The sequence below is a fragment of the Pithys albifrons genome, chromosome 7, assembly GCF_047495875.1.
Source record: "Pithys albifrons albifrons isolate INPA30051 chromosome 7, PitAlb_v1, whole genome shotgun sequence".
Taxonomy (NCBI): Eukaryota; Metazoa; Chordata; class Aves; order Passeriformes; family Thamnophilidae; genus Pithys; species Pithys albifrons.
Window position 1 is genome coordinate 58,415,274 of NC_092464.1, and position 20,905 is coordinate 58,436,178.

The 20,905-nt window shown below is 53.1% G+C and overlaps 1 protein-coding gene across 1 annotated transcript; it reads left to right on the forward strand.

The window, feature by feature from the left end:
- The first annotated feature begins 3,803 nt into the window (after positions 1 to 3,803).
- Positions 3,804 to 13,192, forward strand: LOC139674682 (olfactory receptor 14J1-like). Its single transcript, XM_071561288.1, has 3 exons — positions 3,804 to 4,754; positions 10,563 to 10,614; positions 12,531 to 13,192. Exons 1-3 carry the CDS (start codon positions 3,804 to 3,806, stop codon positions 13,190 to 13,192), a joined length of 1,665 nt encoding a protein of 554 aa, XP_071417389.1.
- Positions 13,193 to 20,905: the final 7,713 nt, after the last annotated feature.

A 20,905-nucleotide genomic window follows, 5' to 3' on the forward strand; every position in this document is an offset into this window, starting at 1 on the left:
ACACCAGGCTCCTCTCTGAGAAGGAGTTTAGAAAGCAAGAGGTCCTTTCTGCCCCTCACAGCTCAATGAGGCAGCTTCTCCAGTAAACTCTGTCTAAGTCTTCTATTTCCACCATCACCCCGTGAGGTTCCACACAGTCCCAAGGTTCCTTTTATCCTGTGAGCTTTCAGAGTGTCCCAGGATTCCTTTGGTTCTCTGAGGCCCTGAAGGGTCGTGATGATCCCTTCATTTCATGAGGTTCTGCAGACTGACAATGATCTCTTTGGATCAGTAAGACTGTGCAGTGTCACACAGGGCCATTCATTCCATGAGTTTCCACAGTGTCACACTGGTCCCTTGTGCTCCACAAGGACCTGCACTGTTATAATGGCCCCCTAAATCCATGAGATTCCACAGTGATCCTTGGATTCCATGAGGTTCTGCAGTGTCACAATGTCCCTTTTGTTCCATCGTGCTCTGAGGAGTCACAATGATCCCTTGATTCCATGGGACTCTGCAGTGTCACAATTACATGAGGTTCCACACTGGTCCCTTGTGCTACTCAGGGCCCTGCACTGAGACAAAGGTCCCTTAAATTCATGAGATTCCACAGTGACCCCTTGATTCCATGAGGTCCTGCAGTGTCACAGTGGTGGTGTCAGAGATGGTGGAGCCTTTACTTTTGTGGTCAGAAATAGAATGAGAAAGAAATAATGTCACCAAGGGCAGCTGGGGGAGGTCCAGACTGGACTTGTGCAGAAAGGAATTTCCCTCCAAGACAACTGCTCCGATACAAAACCTCACCAAGAAAGAGTCTGGATCAGCCCAAGGCTTTGTGTGCCAAGGCAGAGCCAGGGAGGAGGGAGAGATGTCAGTGCAGGAAGGGGCCAGCAAGGTGGGGCAGCCGGGGGATGCCGACAGCCTGCAGGGATAGGGGCAGGGCATGGACACCGTAGGACAGCCTGGGCTGGAGAGGAGACAGGGATGTGCAGAAGCTGAAAGGCCCCAAGAGAGCCAAGTTGTGCAGGCCTTTGGCCATGGCTGCTGTGTGTGCCCCTGATGGCATGAGGAGACAAGTGAGCCTTGCAGCCCTGGGGCCTCATTGCCTCCTTGTCCCTGCTCAGCAGCCTGGGAGGTGCCACCCCATCCTCCTGCCCTTGGCATTGCACATCCAACATGTCAGTGCTCCAGGAAGAGCCCTGGGGAATGAGGGAGGGACAGGATCCCTCTTCCCGGGGTATGGGGGTCAGGGCTTGGACCTTTCAATTCTGAAACACAGCCAGTTTAACTCAGCATCAGAGACATCTTTGACTTGCTTGTCCCTACTTGCCATCACTGTCTGCAGTTTTATGATCTGACTGGAATCTGGGGACACTTTCTCAGTCGTGTCCCTCAGTGGGACCCATTAGCACTACAAGAAACTTCAGTGTTTCAATCTCACTGATACTTCTTGAGAAGTTGTTTGAAGTTACTCTGATGGACTGAGTCTGATGTAAACAACACAAACCCCCCAGAGGGCCATTAAATGCCCTGGGCTGTTGCTGTGCTGCTGAGCTGGGCCGGGCTCCTGGCACACAGGGAGCTCCTGGCAAGCGGGCAGCGCTGCAGAGAGACAGCTCTGCCCAGGAGCAGCTCCTGTGCACAGCCCAGCAGGGCTCAGGGCACTGCCAGGGCAGCTCAGGGACACCAGCAGGGCACAGACAGAGCTTAAAGGGGCTCAGCATTGGGAGGATGACTCAGAGCTCATGGAGGAGAAATCTTTGCAGTGCTGGACACGGTGAGTCTGTGGGTGCAGGGCAATGCAGGGGCAGCTCCTGGAGGCATCTCCTAAAGCTGGCCCAGCCCCAGCTGATGGGATGTGTGAGGAGGGGGCTGTTGGGAGGCACTTTGGAATAGCTGTGGAGCCTGGGGGTGCAGCCAGGGGTGCCCAGGGCTGTGGGGCAGGGCAGGGTCCTGCAGCCCAGGGTGCTGAGCTGGGGCAGGGACTCTGCTGCCTGCCAGGGTCAGCTCTCAGCCAGCCTGGGGAGCTGCTCACAGGGCTGGGGGAGAAGGGCTGTGGGTGGAAGGAGCAACCCTGAGCAGGGCAGGGTCCTGTTGCTGAGAGGGAACTGTGTGGGTCAGGGATGCTCACAGCTCCAGGTCTGTTTGGGGATGGGTCTGGCGGATGCTTCCCAAGAAGATGGTAAGTCAGGGATTACAGAAATGATAGGAAAATTTCTTGAGTATGTTTTCAATTTTCTTACTTGGAGAAGGGTGAGATGGTTTGGCAATGAAAGAAGAACAATAGGAGTTGCAGTCACAGAATCAGACAATCTTCTGACTTGGAAGAGATACACAAGTAACCTCAACACAATGTTTGAACATGTACTGAGACTGCTGATGTGTAACTTTGAGTCAGTCAGTTTTCTGGGAGCCTCCTGAAGTGCCTCAGCTGTGGACAGCACAATGATCACCTTTTCTGGGCCCATCAGGGATGGTCTGAGCTGCCCTTTCCCACCTGCAGACAGAACATGCCCCAGGCAGTGCCCTGCAGACAGGCAGGTTCCTGTAGGGCCAGGGTGAGTGCACAGAGGTTGGGATGGGACTGGGAGTGCTGACAGGGAAAAGGCACCTCTCAGGAGGAAATGTCCAGGCAGCAGGGACATGATCAAAGCATGAAGGGGAGCTAAAAAGAGAAATGCTGTGGGAAGGAGGGCACTGTTGGTGTCTGGCAGGTGGCACAGCTGGGTCAGGGTAACACTGTCCTCAGGGCCTGCTGTCTCTTCCCTGGCCTCTCACACAGAGCACCACAATACTTTTCCCTTGTCTCTCCACTACTCTGATATTGTTCTTGTTGCCTTGTTCTCTCAGTGAGACTCTGGGATTTGCAGCTCCTGAGTCTGGCACTGCCCTTGTGAATCCAGCCATGCAGGTGTGTCCTTAGGAATGGAATGTCCAAGCTTTCCTCTAACTGGTGAGCTGTGAGCCAACCAGTCTGTGTGACAGGGGAATGAGGTGACTATCCTTTAATGACATACCATCCTCAGGGCACTCAGGTATCTCCTTGTAATGTCCTAACGTTCTGTAGCACACTGATGTTACCTGAATGCCCCATGGTGATGTACAAAGATGTTACAGCTGCGGAAATGCTGCTGGGTTTGTCAAATGAACTTCGTACATCTTTGGCAGAACTGAGTCTTCCTCAGAGACCTTAAGTAAGGCTGAGACATTTAGTGATCCCTCTGCTCCCAGCAGGGTCTGGTTTCTACTCAGGGTAACGTGTGAGGGTGATTGACCTCTGATCCTCGAAGGTCAAACACATGGCAGTGGGGAACAAGCCTGTCCAGCCACTCACCTTGTCCTAAGCCACAGGAATCCCCTTGCCTCCCACACCTCTCAAGGTCTCCCTCCAAGTGGAGTAGAAAGGCATGGAAAGTGGGTAGGAAAAAATTCCCTAAATCCACTTTGTTCCACCCACCTGGTTTAGACCTGGGAGTGGAGATGCTAACTAACATGTCTGCGTTAGGAGTGATTCCATGTGACAAATTCTGAATATCCAGCCTAGTCCCTCTACACCATAGCCACAAACCCACTGCAGTGGGGCAGGGATGGCTCCTTCAGAGCCCACACACACAGGCCTGTCTGCTCATCGCACTCCCAGACAACAGAAAGGGAGCTCAAGTCAGGGAGCTGGGAAAAGGTTGTCCCCATAGTAGAAACGAGGGTGGATGAGTCAAAGTGAGAAAGTCTACAGGAAATGGCATCAGATTAGCTTAAAAGCAGCCTGTCCTGACTTGTCACTGTCTTTTTCTCCATGAACAGGTCCTTGCACCCCGAGGCAGCAAATGCCCAACAGCAGCTCCATCAGCCAGTTCCTCCTCCTGCCATTGGCAGACACGCGGCAGCTGCAGCTCCTGCACTTGTGTCTCTTCCTGGGCATCAACCTGGCTGCCCTCCTGGGCAATGGCCTCATCATCACCGCCGTAGCCTGCGACCACCACCTGCACACCCCCATGCACTTCTTCCTGTTCAACCTGTCCCTCACAGACCTGGGCTGCATCTGCACCACTGTCCCCAAAGCCATTCACAACTCCCTCTGGGACACCACAACCATCTCCTACATAGGATGTGCTGCACAGCTATTTTTTTTTATGTTGTTCATAACAACAGAGTTTTCCCTCCTCACCATCATGTGCTACGACCGCTACGTTGCCATCTGCAAACCCCTGCACTACGGGACCCTCCTGGGTAGCAGAGCTTGTACCCACATGGCAGCAGCTGCCTGGGCCAGTGGCTTTCTCTACTCTCTGCTGCACACAGTCAATACATTTTCCCTGCCCCTGTGCCATGGCAATGCTCTGGGCCAGTTCTTTTGTGAAATCCCCCACATCCTCAAGCTCTCCTGCTCACATTCCTACCTCAGGGAAGTTGGGCTTATTGTGGTTAGTGCCTGTTTAGCTTTTGGTTGTTTCATTTTCATAGTTTTCTCCTATGTGCAGATCTTCAGGGCTGTGCTGAGGATCCCCTCTGAGCAGGGACGGCACAAAACCTTTTCCACGTGCCTCCCTCACCTGGCCGTGGTCTCCCTGTTTGTCAGCACTGGCACATTTTCCTACCTGAAGCCTGACTTCATCTCCTCCCCATCCCTGGATCTGGCCCTGTCAGTTCTGTACTCAGTGGTGCCTCCAGCACTGAACCCCCTCATCTACAGCCTGAGGAACCAGGAGCTAAAGGATGCCCTGAGGAAAATGATGACTGGATGCTTCTCAGCAGCAAGAACCTGCCAGTTTTCTTCTGTACAGTGTTCACAATAAAACTCATGACAGGTTCAGCTTTCCTTCCCAGGTTTTTCTTAGTGGTCAGTGGGTTCTTTTTGTCATCATGTTGTGCTCAATTAAGTTATTTTATTCCTCCTCTTACCTAAATCACTGTATTGTTTAATTTGACTCTTTAAATATTTAATTGAGTAATTGTGCTATCTTTTTATTTAAACAAAATAAAAACTTTTGCAGTAGCCTTGCTTATCTAGGATTTTTCCTTTGAGACTTTCAGGCACCTACTGGGCAGTTTCATGTGTGCAGAGAAGGGCAAAGAGTCCCAGCACAGCAGCACTGCCAGGGAGCACCAGCACTGGGCCTTTGCTGACCTGCTCTCTTTCCACTTGTACACTCTCCTGCAGAGCCCCTGAGCTGGACTAAGGCCTTGGTCCTCTGCCAGCTGGGACACAGACCTGCTGCATGTCCATCCTGGCTCACAGGCAGGGACAGGCCATGGGCACTGCTGGGACACAGCTGGGCTCCACAACAGCAGCTCCATCAGGAAAGGGATTCTCCTTAGCTCAGGACATGCAGTCTTAGGGCTTTTTGCAAAGTCACTCTCAAGAACATGCCAAGGAAGAGGTTCTATAGAGACTCCTTGTTTGCTTGTTCTCCAGGGGCTCTAAACCTGCATGTGAACCAGCAAATAGAGCCCTGTAACTGCAGGGGCTACAGCAGGAAACAGGGAAAATGATCTGGTGAGTGTTCTGTGTTACCCTCAGTGAACACACTGCTGCTACCCATGACAACAATAGCAGTAATAAAAGCTGGAACTATAACAAAAAATCCCACAAGAAGCACATGAGGTGCACAACACCATTGCTCCACTGCTCACCACTCAGTTCCCAATGCCCAGCCCAGCCCAGACACAGATCAGCCCTTCCTGACCAACCCTCCATTAACACCCTGAGCACGGCCCTGCATCAAAGGGAACATCCCTTGGGCCAGTGGGCTCAGCTGTCCTGGCCCTGCTCCCTCCCAGTCCTGTGACCCTCAGGAGATCCTTGGAGGCCATGATTGTACAAACATCTCAGACACTCAGTGTGGAAAAGAAAACACAAAACACCTTAAAATCCTGAAGTATCTTGAAGCACTGAAGAGCCCTACTCAGCGTCAATACTGATAAAGAATCTCAAGGGACTAATTGAAGCACATTATTGGAGGCCATGATTGCACAAACCTCTAAGTGACACCAAATCAAAATCCAAACCCAAAACACCTGCAGTCGGCTGAAGATTTAAGGACCCCCCAAGGGCCAATCCTGACAAAGCCTCCCCAGGGACTTGCCCCAGCAGACCCTTGGAGGCCACGACTGCAGGGAGGCAAAGGCTCTGGGCAGCAGCTCAGGTGCTGAGCGAAGCCTGGCTTGGCTGGAGGCAGCAGAAAGGTCCAGCCCTGACTCCCAGCCCAGGGAAGGCACATCCTGTCCTTCACACCTTGCTCAGGGCTCTGCTGGGGGTATTCGCGTGAGGGAGGATGCTGAGGGCAGGACAAGAGAAAGAGAATCAGGAGGGGAGGGGGCAGGTCAAGAAGCCAATCTTTCAACAAAGAAATTGAAAGGAGTGACACAAATGAAAACAGGAAACCAAAGTTACCTGGTCCCGGAACTCATAAAAAATTTCAAACTTGTGAAAAGATTCCATCTGCCAGCCAGGTGAGTGGATTTCCACCTGGCTGCTTCCATGCTGGGATAGTGGGGCTGATAGTCAGCAGTTGCAAGGTCATAAAGCCCAAAAGATGAGATTCCTTTGCTAGAGATTAGGAAATTGAAAGAGGAATTGGAAAAGAAGGAGAAATTTACAGTTTCTGGAGATGACTCTTCTCAAACCTGAGGGGAAGAGATGCATTTCAGGAAGATGTTGGGAACTACCAAGGAAAGTGGAGCTCTGCAGATGAAGGTATCCAGTACTTGAGGGAATTAGCAGTGCTGGGAATCATCTATAGTGACCTAAAAAGTGAAAATACCCCTGAAGAACCCAGAGGGTGTTCCTTGCACAATGGCCATGAGGAGGTTCAAAGCACTCCTGGATCACATTCCAACAGCCTGATGGCATTGTATTCCCCCCAAATGGATACACCAGGAGATGGCACCCTCCTGGCTCTGAAATACAGAAGAAACTCTGGGCACTTCCTCACCCCCACGGGCCAGCAGCTCAGCTCTCAGGGGCAGCCCAGGAGATCAGTCCTCTCCTGCCCCAGCAAGAGGAAAAGGGAGTCCCAAGCACGGGCCACGTGGTGATCTCTGGTTCTTTCTGCGTGACGAGAAGGAGACAGGAGGAAGTGGGATGGTGAAAAAACTTTTAAGCTGGCAGTCCATGGGGCTGAACTGAGAGGGGAGAGAGCTGTGGAGAAGGGGTCACCCAAGGAGGATGTCCATGGAGTTGCTGCAGGGACACAAGAAGAAAATCAGGGATCTCCCAGATGTAAAAGGACCAAAATCACCTCCTGTGAACTTTGTGAGTGGACTTCTAATCTGGCATCACAGAGGTCAGACAGTGAATATTCTGGTCAAGAACAGGAATAGAGGGTCCCTGCCTTTGTCCAGGAGGAGGAAAGGGATGACCAGGCACACTGCACTGTGTGGATTCGATGGCCTGGCACAGCAGATCCACAGAGGTGTAAAGCTTTAGTAGACACTGGTGCCCAGTGCACACTGATGGCATCAGGGCACAGGAGTGCAGAACCCTCTGGATCTCTGGAGTGGCAGGGGATGCCAGGAGTTGTGTGTGTTAGAGACTGAGGTGAGTTTAGAGGGACAAGTGGGAAAAGCCTCCCATGGAGAGTGGCCCAGACTGGCCTTGTTTTCTGGACACTCTGCTCAAGGTGCTCCAGGAAACTCATCACAGACCAGCCCCTCCAAATGACCATTCCAGGCACTGGTTTGTCACCCACCTCTGAGAGGTGGTTTGTTCCTTCCCAGAGGGACATCAAGTGACTGGGTCAGAAGTGCAAGGAATCCCAGGTCTTTGTCCCCTCAGGCACAGCATCATCTCTGCCACCAAGGGCTGTGAGAAGACCTGTTGTGCTGAGGCTCTGGTGCCTCGTGGCCTTCTGGCACAGCCCCAGGAAGGCTGGGCACTGTTACCCCTTGTCCTGCCCTCAGCATCACCCCCCATGCCAGTGCCCCAGCAGAGCCCTGATCAAGGTGTGAGGGACAGGATGTGCCTTCCCTGGGCTGGGGGTCAGGGCTGGGCCTCTCTGCTGCCTCCAGCCAAGCCAGGCTTTGCTCAGCACCTGAGCTGCTGCCCAGACCCTTTGCCTCCCTGCAGTCGTGGCCTCCAAGGGTCTTCTGGGATGAGTCCCTGGTGAGGCTTTGTCAGGAATGGCCCTTGGAGGGGCTCCTTAAAGCTCCAATGGACTGCAGGTTTTTCAAAGTACTTTGACTTTTGCTTTTGGTTTGGAGTTTCTGAGAGGTTTGTTCAATTAAGGCCTCCAATTATCAGCTGTAACGGGCCCCTTGAGATTCTTAGTCAGTATTAACACTCAGTGTGGCTTGTTAATGCTTCAAGGGACTCAAAGCTTATTGAGGTGCTTCTTTTTGACACCCCGTCTGTGAGAGGTTTGTGAAATCACGGCCTGCAATGATCTGCTTTAATTAGTCCCTTGAGAGGCTTTGTCAGTAACAGCCCAAGGTGAGGCTTGTTAATGCTTCAAGGGACTTAACATTTATTAAGATACTTTCCCTTTTGAAACTGAGTCTATGAGAGGTTTGTTCAATCAAAGCTTCCAATTATCTCCTCCTACCAGTCAGTGAAGAGCCTGTATTGGGAATGGCCCTCAGTGGGACCCATTAGTGCTTTGAGATACTTTGTGATTTTCTTCTGACTTTGACTGGTGGAAAGGTTTGTGCAATCTCCTCTCAGTACCTGAGGTTCAAGGAATGAGCAACAAATGCACCACGGAGCTTGTTAAGATAAAGCAAAACTGAACAGATCATGGCTCTTTCTGAGTTTGCCCTCTAATCAAGGAGACTTAATTAAGTAATTTCCCTAATACAGTTTTGAAGAAAGATTTCAATGAGCTTCTAACAAATGTGTATTTCTATTTTAAATGATATGGATAATTACTTTTCTTTTTAGAGAAGAGGTGATTGCAGCATTCTCTGATTGATGTTGACCAAGGTTCCCTCCTGAAAAGGTTTGGACTAATTGGAGAGCAATCCCTTGAGGTCTGACAGTGTGGACAACCTTGCTCCACACCTCCCCAGCCCCATCATGTCCCTCATCAGTCAACTGGGACCTGCTTTGCTCTGAGAACTGGCTGAACACAGGCAAGAGGGATTTTTCCTCTATTTTTGCAGCAATCTGAAACTCATAAATTTCACCATTGAAAACAAACACACTCCTCGGACTTTCACCTCAAATCCCCCCAGTTTTACCCCAAATCCCCAGGATTCCACTCAAAATCCCATAATTACCCTCAAAATTCCTTTAATTCCACCGAAAGTTACCCTGATTTTCACCTCATACCACAATGGTTCTACTCCAAGTTGCTTTAATTCCAACTCATATCTCTATAAACTCATCAAAGTCCTGCTGATTTTGCCCCAGATCTCCTGTGTCTTCCACCCAAAATTCTATTAATTCAACATAAAACTCCTCTTATTTACCCCCAAATCCACTTAATTTTCCTGAAGATCTCCATTATTTTTGCCCAGAGTTCCCTTAATTCCATCTATACCAATCCCATATCCCCAATCCCATATATTTCACTAAAAATTACTTTAATTTCACCTAAAATTTCTCAATTCTCTTTATTTCCACCTCAAATCTTCTTAAGTACATGCAAAATTTCCTTATTTCTACCCAACATATCCCTAATTCCATCCCAAATCTCTGACCTCCACTCAAAAATACCTTGATCCCTCTTACAATCCCAAGTATTTCATTCCAAATCCTGAAGGTTCCACAGAAATCCCCTTAATTTCACATAAGGATTATTTAATTCCATCCCAAATTCCTTTAATTCCACCCAACCTCTCCTAATTTCACCTCAAATCCACTGAATTCCACTCTGAATGCCCTCAAATCCACAGAAAATCCCTTCCCCAACTCACCAGCCCCCCAAGTGACCCCAAATCCCCCTCAACCCCCAAATGTCCCTTTGGAGCCCCAAATCCCGGGAAGGGCCCATGGGAAGGGGGGGCTGGGGAGCTTTGGGGAGGTTGGGGTGGATTTGGGGGACTGGAAGGCACTTGGGGGGCACTTGGGGGTCCCATTGGGGTGTGAGGGGCATTTATGGGGCACTGGGAAAGAACTTGGGTGTCCGAGGGGACCCTTGGGGGTCACTCGAGTTTCCAGGGACAGAATCTGGGGGTCCAAAGAGGATTTTAGGGGTCACTTGTAAGTCCTGGATGAACTTGGGGGTCACTTGGGGGTCCGGAGAGGTGATCTGGGTGTCCTGAGTGGGTATTGGAGGAGCACTTGGGGGTCCTGGGGCCCTTCTGGTGCAGTTTGGGGTCCGGGGGACACTTGGGGGGCTGCAACGGGGGTGGGACCGACCCGATTGGGCGCGGGGGGGCGGGAGTTGTAGTCCCGTCTGTGATTGGCCAGAGCAGGGGCGCGGTGCTTGACGGGAGATGTAGTGCTGGACTCCATGAACCGCCACCGCCCGCTGCATCCCAATCAGAGGCGGCGCAGACGGAGGGCGGGACTGGACGGCACTGCTGGAGAGTTGAGCAATGGCGGCGAGTTTGGCTAATTTCTGAAAATTTGGGAGCATTTCGGGGGCATTCGGGGACTCGGGGCGGGTTTTGGGGGTCCCTCACCGCCCACCCACCCCCCACAGACCTCCCGGGACCCCCCCGGGGCCGTGTTGGCCGTGACGGTGAAGGAGCCGGGTAAGCCCCTCCCCCCACCCCGGGATGCGCCTCAGAACGCCCCAAATCCCCCCCGAAAATGCCCCTGAGACCCCCCTAACCCACCGTCTGGGACCCCCCAAACTGCCCTGGAGCCCCAGGACGCCCCACATCCCCTCCTGAACTCTCCGGAGCCCCTGAAACACCCCGGGCCGCCCCAAACACCCCAGAGATCTCCTAAACCCCTCCCAGACCCCCCAAACCTCTCCCAGACCGTCTAAACTGCCCAGGACCCCTAAAATGCCCCCATACTCACCTAAATTCAGCTCCCAGACCCCTCAAACCACCGCAGGACTCACCAAACCCCCTTCTAGGGCACCCAGACCTGCACAAATTCTCTCAACCTCCTCCCAGACCCCCACCCAGACCCTCCTAAACCTCTTCAGGACCCCCCCTATTCTTTCTCCCAGTCCCTCCAAACCACACCAGGTCCCCCAAACCGCTTCTAGACCTACCCCAACTATCCCAGGATCCCCCCAAAGCTCCCTCCCAGACCTCCCACAACAACTCCAGGGCCCTCCAAACCCCTCGAAGGAATGCCGAGGGTCCCAGGGGCGGCTTCTGCCCTGAGTCTCTGCTCGGGGTGCTCAGAGACCCCCCTGGGACACTAAAACAGGGAGCCTGGAGAGGGGGGACCCCCAATACCTGTAGGACCCCCAGCAAGCCCATTAGGGGAGACCCCCCAGATCCCAAAGTGGAGAGACCAGAGAGCAGGAACTTCTGGGAGGCTTTTTTGGGGCTGAATCTTTTGTTGTGCAGGGAGGACACAGAGCTGGGGAAGGGGGTTTTCATGGGGCCAGAGGTCCAAGGAAGGGGGGATGTAGCAGCTTGGAGAAGGGAAATGGAGGGTCCAGGGGAATCTGTGCCCAGGAAAGGGGGGTCCATGGGTCGGGGAAAGGGGAATCGTGGGGTAGGGAGATCCAGAGTGTCTAGAGAAAGGGATTGAAAGGGTCCCCCAGTGTTCCAAAAAGGGGGAGTCTGTGGTCTGGGAAATTCAGGAGTGGGGGTTCCAGGGGTCCCAGAGTGAAAAATACAAAAACAGCACAGGAGGTGTGGGGGCTGGAAGAGGTGGAATGGCCAGGAAAGGGTATGCAGGGGAGTATTGGTGCAGGATAAGGGGGTGCAGGGGGATCCCAGTGCCGGGGAGTGGGCGATCAGGAGGGTGCCAAGGTGAAGGACAGGCAGGACTGGGGTGGGGAGAGGGAGTTGGTGGGTCCAGGGGGTCCCTGTGCCCCTAAAAGGGGAGTCCAGGGGATGGCAGGTTAAAGGAAAAGGGAATGTGGGATGGGTGGGAAAGGGGTGTCAGGGTTGTCCTGGATTCACAGAATTAAGGGGTGTGGGGACAGGAAACCTGAGAATGGCCGGGCAGGGGTTTCTGGAGCCCCGGCAGCCTGGAGAGGGAGGACACTGAACAGACAGGAGACCCCCAGCAGCCAGGACAGGGGGTACCCCCAGAACCCCAAAATGGAGAGGCCAGAGAGGAGGAGTTCCTTTCAGTGTTTTCTCGGCTGAATCTTGGAATTTTGGAGATTTATATGGACACAGGAAACTCAACGAGTTCTAGAGATGGTCTTTGGGAGGAGGAACCCCCAACCCAAGGCACTCACACCTTATTTTTCCCCAGAAAACATCATTTCTCCTTCCCAAAGCCTCTCAGGATGGAGGAGGAGGCTGGGAGGAGGAGGAAGATGCCCCGGGACCCCCAGTCAGGTGAGGAGGAAGTCAGTGCCCCTTTGCCCCTCTCTTGTGCTGCATCTTCCAGCCCAGCATGGCCCCGGCTGCAGGACAACCCCGCTGCCGACGCCGTCCTGCCGGGGCCGGGTTTGGGGGGATGTCCTTGGCCTTCCCTGTGGGCCGGAGGCAAATGCCCTGCCTGTCCTTGTTCCTTCCTGCCCCAGGCCCCGAGCTGAGCACGGAGGACAAATCCCCCCGGCAGAACCTGCTGGCAGAGGCTGTTTTCAACGACTCCAGGGTGCAGGAAGTGAGTGGGGAGGAAAATCCACGGAGATACCCCAGGAGGAGAATCTCCAAAACTAGACCTGGGTGCTCTGAGGAGGAAAATCCAACCCAGTGCCCCGAAGGTGGCTGTAGCTTGAGCAGGTGCTCCGACCCAGTGATGGAGCAGCGACTTCACTCAAGGGAGAAGCGCTACAAGTGCTGGGAATCTGGGAAGAGCTTCAGCTTCAGCTCCCACCTGATCCGCCACCAAATGATCCACAGTGGGGAATGGGCGTACACATGTGGGGAATGTGGGAAGGGCTGCAGCTGCAGCTCTGAGCTGATCTGCCATCAGAGGATCCACTCTGGGGAACAGCCCTACAAGTGTTCGGAGTGCGGAAAGAATTTTAGGACCAGCTCACAACTCTTCTCACATCAGCGCACACACACAGAGGAGAGACCCTTCTGCTGCACCCACTGCAGAAAGAGATTCAAACAAAACTCCCACCTCGTCACCCACCGGCGTATCCACACTGGGGAGAGGCCCTACAAGTGTGGCGAGTGTGGGAAGAGCTTCACTGACAGCTCTACCTTGACCAAACACCAACGAACCCACCAATAAGGGAAGCCCTCAGAGTGCCCCAACTGCGGGGAGAGCTTCGTCTGCTGCTCCAGCTCCATCACCCATTGGAGTACCAATGTTGAATGATCCACAGTGACCCACATTGAGCACAGACCTGGTGACCCATGTTGGGTAAAGACCTGGGAACCCACTTTGGGTAGAGTCTTGGTGACCAACATTCCTGGTGACTCACATTGGGAAAACGCCTGGCTGGTGGTCTCCTCATCCTCCTGGTTCCCTGTAGGCACCTGGGTGAACAGAGTGGGAGGAACATCCATCAGGACACAGACCTGACCTTGAAAATCCTGTGGGATGAGGGGATTTGATGGCTTTAGGCCTGTGGCAAGACATCCCTCATTGGAATGTCCAAGCAAACAATGCCCTGTTTGCCAATGTATCAGTGGTTGGCTGAGGGGACTCCACTCTGGTTTCAACCCCAGATTAACATCCTGATGGTGAGGCAACCCCAGGAGTCAAATGGCTGTCAGTCAATCCCTTTATACTCTAAAGGTCCAGTCCCCTTTCACAGGGGCAGGTTTTTCCAACATATCCCTTCTTGGGGTGTGTGTGTGGAGATTCCTCCCTTAGGGTGGGAACCCCCACCAAGGTCACTCCTCAAGGCTGAGAGCAGAGATCTCCCCAGGTCCCTTGGGCTGGGTGTGTTCCATTAATCTCTACTTAATAATTCTTTCTTTTGTGATAGCTTTAGTAGAATTGCTTCATCAGTTGCTCTAGGATGGTGCACTGTCCTGTCTCACACTATACTGCTGGTAGGTTTAGCATTTATATTTTGTAGTAAATGATTTTGATTGACATCTTTTATCTGATCACTTGTAATAATAAATAAACCCTAAGCCTTCCATTATTCCCCTGCCCCAGGGTGCCCCCCCGCCCTCCAGCAGCCCCAGCACCCCACACAGGTTGGGAGCTCAGGGAGCCACCCCAGAGCCCCCTTTTCCAATCCCCCCTCTGCCCAAAGACCCCCATGGGACTGTCCATCCTGTCAGCCCAATCCCCATTTTTCACCCTTCTGCCTATTCCTCCCTTTTCCCATTGTCCCCTCAATCCCCAGCCCCCCCCACCAAGATCAGTTTGCTGGTCACAGCTCACACTTTCCCTCTTCTCCCGCCCTTTGCAGCTAATCCCCCCAGTGTCCATCCACCTCCTGATCAGTTTTGGGGGTCCAACCCTCCCTTTTTTCCCACTTTTCTGACCTCTCCCATCCCTTTTCCCATTGTCCCCAGTCCTCAGTTTCCAGCCCCCTCTGTTTTCAGAGGGGTCCCACTCCCCTCTCGCTCACTGTGGGAATCCAACCACCCCTTTTATCCCCTTCCCCTCAGACCTTTCCCACCATCCACTCCTCCCACCCCCCACCCTGCTCACCCAAGAGCTCCTCACCCACAGCCAGGAGGGTCCCAGCACCACCAGTGCCCTGAAAGGTCCCCCCAGAAGGGGGTTTGGTGGGGACTTTGGTGGGCTCTGAGTGTGTTTGGGGGGTCTTTGCATGTTTTGTGGCAGTTTAAGGGGGTGCAGCTAATTGAGAAGTATTTGGTGAGATTTGATGTATTTCTGGAGGATTGAGAGTTCTTTGAGAGTTCAGGGGATTTGGGGGGAGTTCAGTGGTATTTTGGAACAATTCAGAAAAATCTGGGAGACCTCAGGTATTTTTGGAGTATTTGGGGAAGAATGAAAGTTCTTTTTGGGAAGAATCAGGTAGTCCAGGAGGTTTCAGTTATTCTGGGAGAATTCCTATATTGGGGGAGGGATCAGAGTTACTGTGGAATGAATTCAGGGATATTTTTTGGAATAATTCGTTTCTATTGGGATACTCCCACATGTGAGTCTCTGTCTGTGCATCCCTCCCAGCTCAGATCTGCTCTGGCAGTCCCTGAGCCCTCAGTCCTGCCCCAAACTGCGGCCCTGGGGGCAGCTCTTTGGGTGACGTGGGGCAGCAGAGACCCCCCAAGTGCGGCTCTTTCAGTGCAGGAAAGCCCAGGAGGGGCTGGAATATCCCTTATCCCAGGCCGTGGGACGGAGGGCCTGGCACAGCATCCTCGGGGCTTTGGCAGAAAGGCTGCAGTGGGGAGGGACAGAGCGAGGGGGAGGGACTGACACACACCACTCATCTCTTGTTTGTGCCACTGGTGTGACACCCCCTTGTCCCTCTGAGCCCCGAGACAGATCCAGCAGCTCAGCGCCTGCTCCGCGCTCAGCCCCAAGCCCGGGATGGGCCGTGGGGTCTGGGACACAGCCCCGCTCTGGGGGGCAGAGCCGCTGCTGGGGGCACCGGGGGGACCGGGGAGCCTTTATCCCCCTGGTGCAGCTCCGAGCGCCCGAGGGCACAGCCCTGGTTTGTGGGGCTGAGTCACAGCAACCCACCCAGGGCCGCACTGTGAGCCAAAGTGCCTTTATTGACACCGTGGGCAGGCTCAGGGGCTGTGTCTGACACGATGCAGCTCCCCAGGAGTCAAATTTGGGCCGGTTTAGGAGGGGAATTTCAGTGAGGACACCGGACATTCTGTGGTGCAGATCCATCTGAGTGACATCAATCACTGCACATCCTTCCAAGCTACACAAACATCTTGTGAATCACCTGAGACACACATTTTTAGGGCTTAGGCAAATGGTTAAAAGACTGAATGTCTTGTGTCTATGCATTTCTTTTCTAACTAGACATAGTTTACTGGTTGCAGCCTCCGTCACAGAGAGGTCTTTTGTTTTATTTCTCACAGCTGTAGGATTAATCTTCTTCAAGGTTTTCTTTATCTAAACTTTGCATTGTTAAATAAATATATGTTTTATGGTATTTGTGCAGTTTGTTCAGAAATTCCTGTCTCCTGCGTATCTTCAATAGAAAAAACAGATAGAAAACATTTGTCTTTTCGCAGGATTCAGGCCAGTTCCTTATGAACAAACCCTTCTAAGTCGCTCTCAGCAAGTCCCACTATAGCAAGCCTGGCTTCAGGGCTGCCCTCCCACCCCCAGGTTCCAGCTGGTTTGGGGACTGCAGCCCTGCTGGGGCTCGGGGCTCGCTGCAGGTGGGGGGGGCAGAAGCGGGACTTGGGGGGCTCGGTCCCAGTGTCCCCCCGAGTCCCCTCCTCAGGGGCTGTGTTCCCCTGTTCCCCCCCGTATCCCCCTGTGTCCCCTCCGTATCCTCCCGTGTCCCCCCGTGTCCCCTCCCCAGATCCCGCACAGGGAGCGGCTCCCCGCCCGCTCCTTCCCGCGGACCCCCCGGCGGGCTCAGAGCGAGTTTGTGCCTCGGGGGTGGCCGCAAACATCGCGTTCCTTCCCGGGTGTGACAGGCCGAGAGTGACACTCTCGGGACAGACATCGATTCTTTGTTACTGCAGAGCTGGCCCGGGGCTGCTTCACAAATCCAGCACCAACTGGCAAAGCTTTTTACCATTTCTACATCTTGGCAAACAAAGCTAAACAAACTTGCAGGCAGCTACGAGACATTAAAGCTCAAAAGAACACTTGTTATTTCAGGCGCAGCTCTTTCCCTCCTGCAGGTTCTGGGAAAGGGGTCTCAAAGCACAAACTTTGCTCTGATCCTTCCAGGTGTTTCCTTCTTCTTGGAAAAAGCAGCTCCTGACCCTGAACAAGCTCCTGTGCCCTCGCAAACACTTCAGCTCCCTTTGAACTGTGAGCAGACAGTGACTTCTCTATTTATTTAAAATTTAAACTTGTCTTTTTTTATTCTCTCTTTGTCTTTTTTGCCTCTTGATCTTTTTCAATCTCTCTCCCTCCCCTCTCTTTCCCTCCCCTGCCTTTTCCCCTCCCTCTATTCTTTCTGCCACCTCCTCCCGGCAATGCCTGTTCAGCTCAGGGCAAACCCTGCCCTGCCAGGGCTTCCCGAGGTGCCTCTTGCCCCTCCAGCCCAGGGGCTGCAGAGCCCCAGCCAGGCTGTGCTGGCTCCATGGGATGTGGCACACACGGGGGCTCGGCTGCCTGCAGGTCTCCTCAGCCTCTGCCTTGGCACAGGCGCCCCAGAGGATTCACCTGCAGGGGCCGGGAACGCCAGCCCTGGGCTCTGAGGCTTCTCTGCCACAAAGGGAAAAGAAACCCAGGAGACAAATTGTTCAGGCCAAGAGGAAGCGTTGAACCCCTCCAGTGATCCAGAGGAACAGTCCAAGTGGGGCAATGCTGGGAAAACCAATGCCCTGGGGGAGGGCAGGGGGTGGGAAGAGCATCTCTCTCTTGGGAAGCACCAGTGGGATGGGGATGGAGCCCTGGGATTGGTGTGGAGCACTCAAATTCCAGGCTGTGGTCACCTCTGGAGGCTCAAGATTCATCTCCAGGTCCTCAGACACACCTTGGTGCCTGTGAAGGACCTGCCTCAGCTCTTTTGCCCTCCTGAGCCCCAAGAGGGTCCCTGTCCTGGATGGGGCTCAGGATGGACTGAGGATCCAGCATGGGAGGCCAAAGCAGAGGAAAGAGGACCCAGCCCAGCCTTGTTCTGCTCTTCCCTTCCCCAGGGTCAGACTGGCAAACATCCCACCCGGTGCGTGTTCTTCTCCCTCTGAGTGTGTTCCTGGGAAGCCTCAGCTTCAGCCTGGCTGTGGCCCTGACTGGTGAGTCCCGCCCAGGCACCCCCGTGGGGAGGATCCGGGCCAGGCACTTCCATTTTAGGGGATGGGAGAATCCCAGGATTTCCCCAGCATCAAGGCAGGCTCACCAGGCAAAGCACCCTTTGGGGTGACTCCCTTTTTGCCCTAAACTGTGGTCCAGGCATCTGCTCCTCACTCCATCACAAGATTATCATCCCCCGTTTCTGTCTTGCAGCTGCAAGGAAAAACCCCAGTAAATTAATCCCATTTTCCTGCTTTTTCAGGCTGCCCATGTGTCTCCCTCAGCTTTCTCTATTTCATTCCTTGGAGATGCCATTTCCCTCAACTGGAATTCTGCTGTGTGTGCCCAGACATGTGGCCTGGTTTCCAAGGAAAATGCTGATACTTTTTGGAGGCTGAGGGCAACTGGACCACAAGCCAGGAAAGGTACAAGGCCCTGGAAGTTTCACTGACCATCAGAAGCACCAGGGGTGAACTGGTGAGAACTGGGCTTGAACTCTGTGCCAGCACCAGAGTGGGAAATGTGGGGAAATGAAGAGAATAAACCCATCCCCAAATTTGCTTGGCCCCAAAATGGTCCCAGTGCTGGAGTCTGGAGCCAAACCCATGGGAAAAGCCCCATGTCTGGGTGGGGGATGGACACAGGTGGGAAAGAGGAGGTGGGGAAGGCCAGACTGGCCAAACTTGATGTTTCTTTGCTTTACACAAGTTCATTCTATGCTCTATTACTGGCTTATAATAACATAACTAAGCCCTAAGAGCCACAAAGATGGGCAGTTTATGTGCCACTAAATAGACATGGAATAATCACAAAGAAGTTCCCTCCCAGGGGATTAGCAGGAGGAATACACAGTGCTGCAGGACATGCTCACACAGAGGGTTGCTGGAGCAGTTCTGGGCTTAAATTTTGCAATAGAGAAAACAAACAGCTGGACTGACTTGAGCTCTGATTTGCCTGCGGTGATGTGGGGCTGATGGAAGACTTCCTGAGGTGCAGCTTGTATTCTTCAAGCTGCCTTCCAGCCCCAAAAGCTCAGCAGCCTCTGCAAAGCAGGATGTGAAGCACTGCAGAGCTGCTTCTGTGTGAGCAACGAGGGTGGCACTGTCAGCAAAAAGCAGCTCTGGACAAGGTGATTCAGGGGCTTGGTGTGGGCCTTCAGTCGCCTCAGGCTGAATGGGCTTCCATCGGTACGATATCGGATGGAGATGCCGTTTTCTTCATCGAGCTCTGCCGTGGCTCTTTGGAGCATCCTGCTGAAGAAGATTGTGAATAGAGTTGGTGCAAGAACACAACCTTGTTTCACAACACTGGTTATTGGAAAGGGCTCAGAGAGTGCATTGCTAGACCTGACTTGTCCACACTGATCCTCATGATCCTCAGATTGATCATTTGGAGAAACCTGGGGGGACATCCTAAACATTCCAAGATCTGCCACAGCCCTTTTCTGCTCACAGTGTCAAAAGCTTTGCTGAGGTCAAGGAAAATGACATGGAATCCTTTGTTCTGTTCCCAATACTTCTCTTGCGAATCAGAGCTTAAGTCAGTCCAGCAGTTTCCCTACCAGGAAGCATCATTTCCTCGGACAGTAAGATTGACAAAGAGACAGACAACAGGCCATCAATGGCTTACAGAGCCTTCTGAAAACTCCATAGAAGAGCCTGGTCCAACAAACACCTGAAGAAAAGTACAAAGATCAGTGTCTACAGAGCCATTGTACTGTCTGCTCTTTTCTATGGGTGTGAATCCTGGGTCATCTACCGCCACCACCTGCGGCTCCTCGAACGCTTCCATCAGCGCTGCCTCCGTTCAATCCTAAACATCCACTGGTCTGATTACGTGACCAATGTGTCTGTTCTGAACAGGCAGGGGTCACCAGTATGGAGGCCATGCTGCTGAGAACGCAGCTGTGCTGGGCAGGGCACGTCTCCAGGATGGAGGATCACCCACTGCCTCCCGAAGATTGTGCTCTATGGAGAACTCGCCACCGGCTGCCACAAGAGAGGAGCCCCGAAGAGGAGATACAAGGACTCCCTGAAACAACAGCTCAGCCTTGACCGTATTGCCTGCCCCAATGGTCCACTGTGGCCTCCAATCAGGATTCATGGAGACACACCATTCACGACGCTGCTGCTTCCTTTGGGAACGCAGCACAGTCAGTCTGGAGGAGAAAAGACAACGCAGACAGAACCGTTCCTTGCCAATATGGCCAAAGGAGACGTTCCCCTGTGCCTTTTGTGACCGGACCTGCCTACCCCGTATCGGCCTTTTTAGCCACCAGCAGCTTGCAGCAAGCGTGGGTAGTGCCCTTCCCAAATCTTTGTTCACAAAGCCTGGCCATGAGAATGCTTTTTGCTTCAGGACTGACCCCCAACACCCTTCTTCAATCAATCTCTTCAACAGTGCAAAGTCTCCCTGCTATCAGTCCAAGCTGTTTGTTCTGCTGCCCCTTTCTTCCTTCACTCAGAATGGAAAATTCCATTATTTCATATTTTTTGTGCCCAAGATTGCCCTGACCACCACATCACCCACCAGTCACAGAATCATAGAATGGTTTGGGTTGGAAAGGACCTTAAAGAGCATCTAATTCCCATCCCCTGCCATGGGCAGGGACACCTTCCCCTAGATGAGGTTGATCATCCCCCCTGGCCTTGAACAACTTCTGGGGATGGGGCAGCCAGAACTTCTCTGAGCAACCTGTGCCAGGGCCACAGCACTTTCCCAGTAAAGATTTTCTTCCTAATATCTCATCTAACCGTTCCCTCTATCAGTGTGAAGCCATTGTCCCTTGTCCTGTCACTCCATGCCCTTGTAAACAGTCTCTCTCCATCTTTCTTGTTGTCTCCTTCAGGTCCTGGAAGGCCACAATTAGGTCACCCCAAGACCTTCTGTTCTCCAGGCTGAACAATCTCAGCTCTCTCAGCCTTCCCTCATGGCAGAGCTGCTCCATCCCTCTGATCATCTTGGTGGTCTCCTCTGGACTTGCTCCAACAGCTCCATGTCCTTGCTGTGCTGGGACCCCAGAGCTGGAGGCAGCTCTGCAGGTGGGGCAACATCCAACCAGGTGTGTTCCAGCAAGGACGGTGTGGAACCTCCTGGAACCAACGGGGACATTGTGACACCACAGAACCTCCTGGTATGAAA

What these genes read in the sequence shown, in the direction of transcription:
- LOC139674682 (XM_071561288.1), top strand. Translation starts at nt 3,804, where the DNA reads ATGCCCAACAGCAGCTCCATCAGCCAGTTCCTCCTCCTGCCATTGGCA. An exon ending in GAACCTGCCAGTTTTCTTCT is followed by an intron (nt 4,755 to 10,562) that starts GTACAGTGTTCA and finishes CACCCCCCACAG; the next exon opens with ACCTCCCGGGACCCCCCCGG. An exon ending in CGTGACGGTGAAGGAGCCGG is followed by an intron (nt 10,615 to 12,530) that starts GTAAGCCCCTCC and finishes TTCCTGCCCCAG; the next exon opens with GCCCCGAGCTGAGCACGGAG.